The sequence below is a fragment of the Notothenia coriiceps genome, unplaced genomic scaffold (assembly GCF_000735185.1).
Source record: "Notothenia coriiceps isolate Sejong01 unplaced genomic scaffold, NC01 NC01_scaffold00010720, whole genome shotgun sequence".
Lineage (NCBI taxonomy): Eukaryota > Metazoa > Chordata > Actinopteri > Perciformes > Nototheniidae > Notothenia > Notothenia coriiceps.
Window position 1 is genome coordinate 1183 of NW_011343421.1, and position 2792 is coordinate 3974.

The window sequence follows — 2792 nt, forward strand, 5'->3', positions numbered from 1 at the left end:
TCAATAAACTAATTGAAGCTTATAAAAATTTAAAATGGTGTAATAAATGTTCTCCAAAATGTCCCCAACATTACAAAGAAAGGGGCAAAACTCAGGAAAGGTGCTAGATGAGACGAGGGTGGACACAGCATGCAAGAACAGGAAGTGCACAGGAAGGGACTTTGGCCACTCAAACCAACGGTGATTAAATATTTTTCAGGAAGTTGTCAACATTCTGGTCAGCAGAATAGACATGGACTTTGATTTCTACAGACTTAAAGGCGTGCTAATATTCCTTTTGAAGTCTTCCCTCTCCTGTACATGTAAATGGTCTTCTCATTGATCTCATTCAAAACCAGCAGTAGTTCAGCAACCAATCAAACCAACAAACAAACAAAGATCATAGTAAATAAAAGTCATTTAATAATGTAAAATACAGGATTATATAAACAATGGCATGCATATGATGTAATGAAACTAAAAACATAATACAGAATCATCAGAGCATGAAATCATCCACCACTCACACTGAGCCACAGAACGAATGTGGACGCAGATCTGACACAAATCATTCCTAATGATCGGGCACACAGTGTCGCTTAGTTCAGTCATTGAGTCATTAGTCCAGGAGCAGGCTGGGAGATTTGGGGCCCTAGAAAAAAGGGCCAGCAGGTATTAAAGGAGAAATAAGTAACATCTGTGTGCACTCATAATAATCATCTGTGCTGTCAAATTACTCCAATGTTGCACACAAAATACAAGGATATTACATTAAACAACCTTTAACACACCGTTTATGCGATGTCAAAGATAATACTTGTGTTTTAATTGTAAAGAATATGCATTAGTAAATCTCTCCTAGCTATCAACAGCAGGAAGCCGTTTCAAACCATGGAGTATTTTTAAAGACTTAGACATTTTCTCAGGAGTTGGTGGAGACCAAAAAGAAGCTAAAAGAGGGTTAAGACTGGACGTGGAGGCTGAAGAAGAGTTATGACCAAGCTTAATAATATATTGTTTATAATTCATTCTAGATGAGAGTGCAGCTCTAATTATTAGTTAAAAATATAATATAATGTTGTAAATTAATAGAAGGTCATTTGGGTTTGTCCATTCCTCCTTCAGGGCTCGGTAGAAACTGGACCACATCCATACCTCATTTTAACTCTTGTACCTGTCTTACAGGGGACAAAGGCTGAAGTGAAACTATTTCATTATATAATCAAGCCGTGGCCTTAAGAGCGAAGTAGTAGTTTAGAGTCTTATTATCTTTAATTTACTGGGCCCCTTTAGCTGGGACCAACGACGGTCTTCTTCCTTTAAATAACCTTAAATCACTTGTAGCTATGCATTTAGGAATGAGTGCAGTTGAGGGCACCTGCCACTCTGGAACTGACGGAGCGTGTCAGAAGTGACTCGTGACTTATGGCAGGTAGCTTGGCAATGGAAAGAATGTATTGCACACATTCCTTTCAGCAGGAAGAACCAGTTGGAGGAGGTGGACGGATAGCAGCTCTCTGTCTCTGTGCTTTAGTTACAGCAGCCTGTCTGAAAGTGCATTGAGTTGTCTAACAAAGACATGTGTCCTCACCAACTGCTGCATCCAGACACACTCAGTGTTCTATCACATGCAGATCAAACATTTTAGATCCTTCACTTGACCGCAATGGGTGGACATTTTAATTACACTTCAATCTGTGAACTTGTTCATGCTTGGATTCAGGTGATTTTGATTTATTTTCAGTGCAGAAAGAATAATTTATTTGTGTCTTCCAGTGTCTCACAGCCGCCTCAGAGTGCTAGTACCGGGCGGCATCGTCGTACGAGGTCACGTCCATGTCGAAGAAGTCCTCCAGCTTCCACTGCAGCGTCTCGAATGTGGGCCGGTCCGGCTCGTCCTGCTTCCAACAGTCCATCATTATGTCATACATGACTTTGGGGCAGTTGGGGGGGCATGGCATCCTGTAGCCCTGGGGAACCCTCTGAACCACCTGGTAGTTGGTCATGGCTGGAGAAAAAAACAAGGACAATGGTACTTATCTTGCAGACAATTATTTTCTATAGTCTGTTTACCTGAAGGGTTTGGAGACCTTTGGAAAGTTACTTAAAATCATAGAATTCTGAATACAATGTTTTCTCAATCTCAGAGAATGATTTATGACCAGCAAGATGAGAGTCTCACCGGGATAAGGCATCTGTCCAAACGTCATGATCTCATACAGCAGGATTCCAAAGGACCAAACATCTGATTTAATGCTGAACTTGTTGTCGTGCATGGCTTCCGGAGCGGTCCACTTCACAGGGAATTTAGTTCCTTCTTTGGCTTCATACACATTTTCATTCTCTTTCTAAAAACAAGACATTATAGTTTGTAACTGTCAGTCAGTCAGCTTCATTGTAAAGATATGTTCATTCACAAAATGACCAGACTACACTGATGTCTGGATGTTCACACAACCTGTGGCATATTTTTTAGGCAGTAAACAGGGTCAACATTTGAAACAAGTGAAGAATTCATGTTTCCATTCAATAAAGTTCAAAAAGACACACACACACACACACACACACACACACACACACACACACACACACACACACACACACACACACACACACACACACACACACACACACACACACACACACACACACACACACACACACACACACACACACACACACACACACACACACACACACACACACACACACACACACACACACACACACACACACTACTCGTCGTTCGTCGTACGACGTACGTACTACTAACTAACGTAACGTACGTAACGTAACGTACGTAACGTAACGTA

The 2792-nt window shown here is 41.1% G+C and overlaps 1 protein-coding gene across 1 annotated transcript; it reads right to left on the reverse strand.

Moving 5' to 3' along the window:
- Nucleotides 1-394: 394 nt before the first annotated feature.
- LOC104946153 (tyrosine-protein kinase isoform SRK1-like) lies at nt 395-2334 on the reverse strand. The gene is made up of 2 exons (XM_010771912.1): nt 2162-2334; nt 395-1987 (listed from the first exon to the last, which is right to left on the reverse strand). Exons 1-2 carry the CDS (start codon nt 2253-2255, stop codon nt 1779-1781), a joined length of 303 nt encoding a protein of 100 aa, XP_010770214.1. The 5' UTR covers nt 2256-2334; the 3' UTR covers nt 395-1778.
- Between the last annotated feature and the right edge of the window lie 458 nt (nt 2335-2792).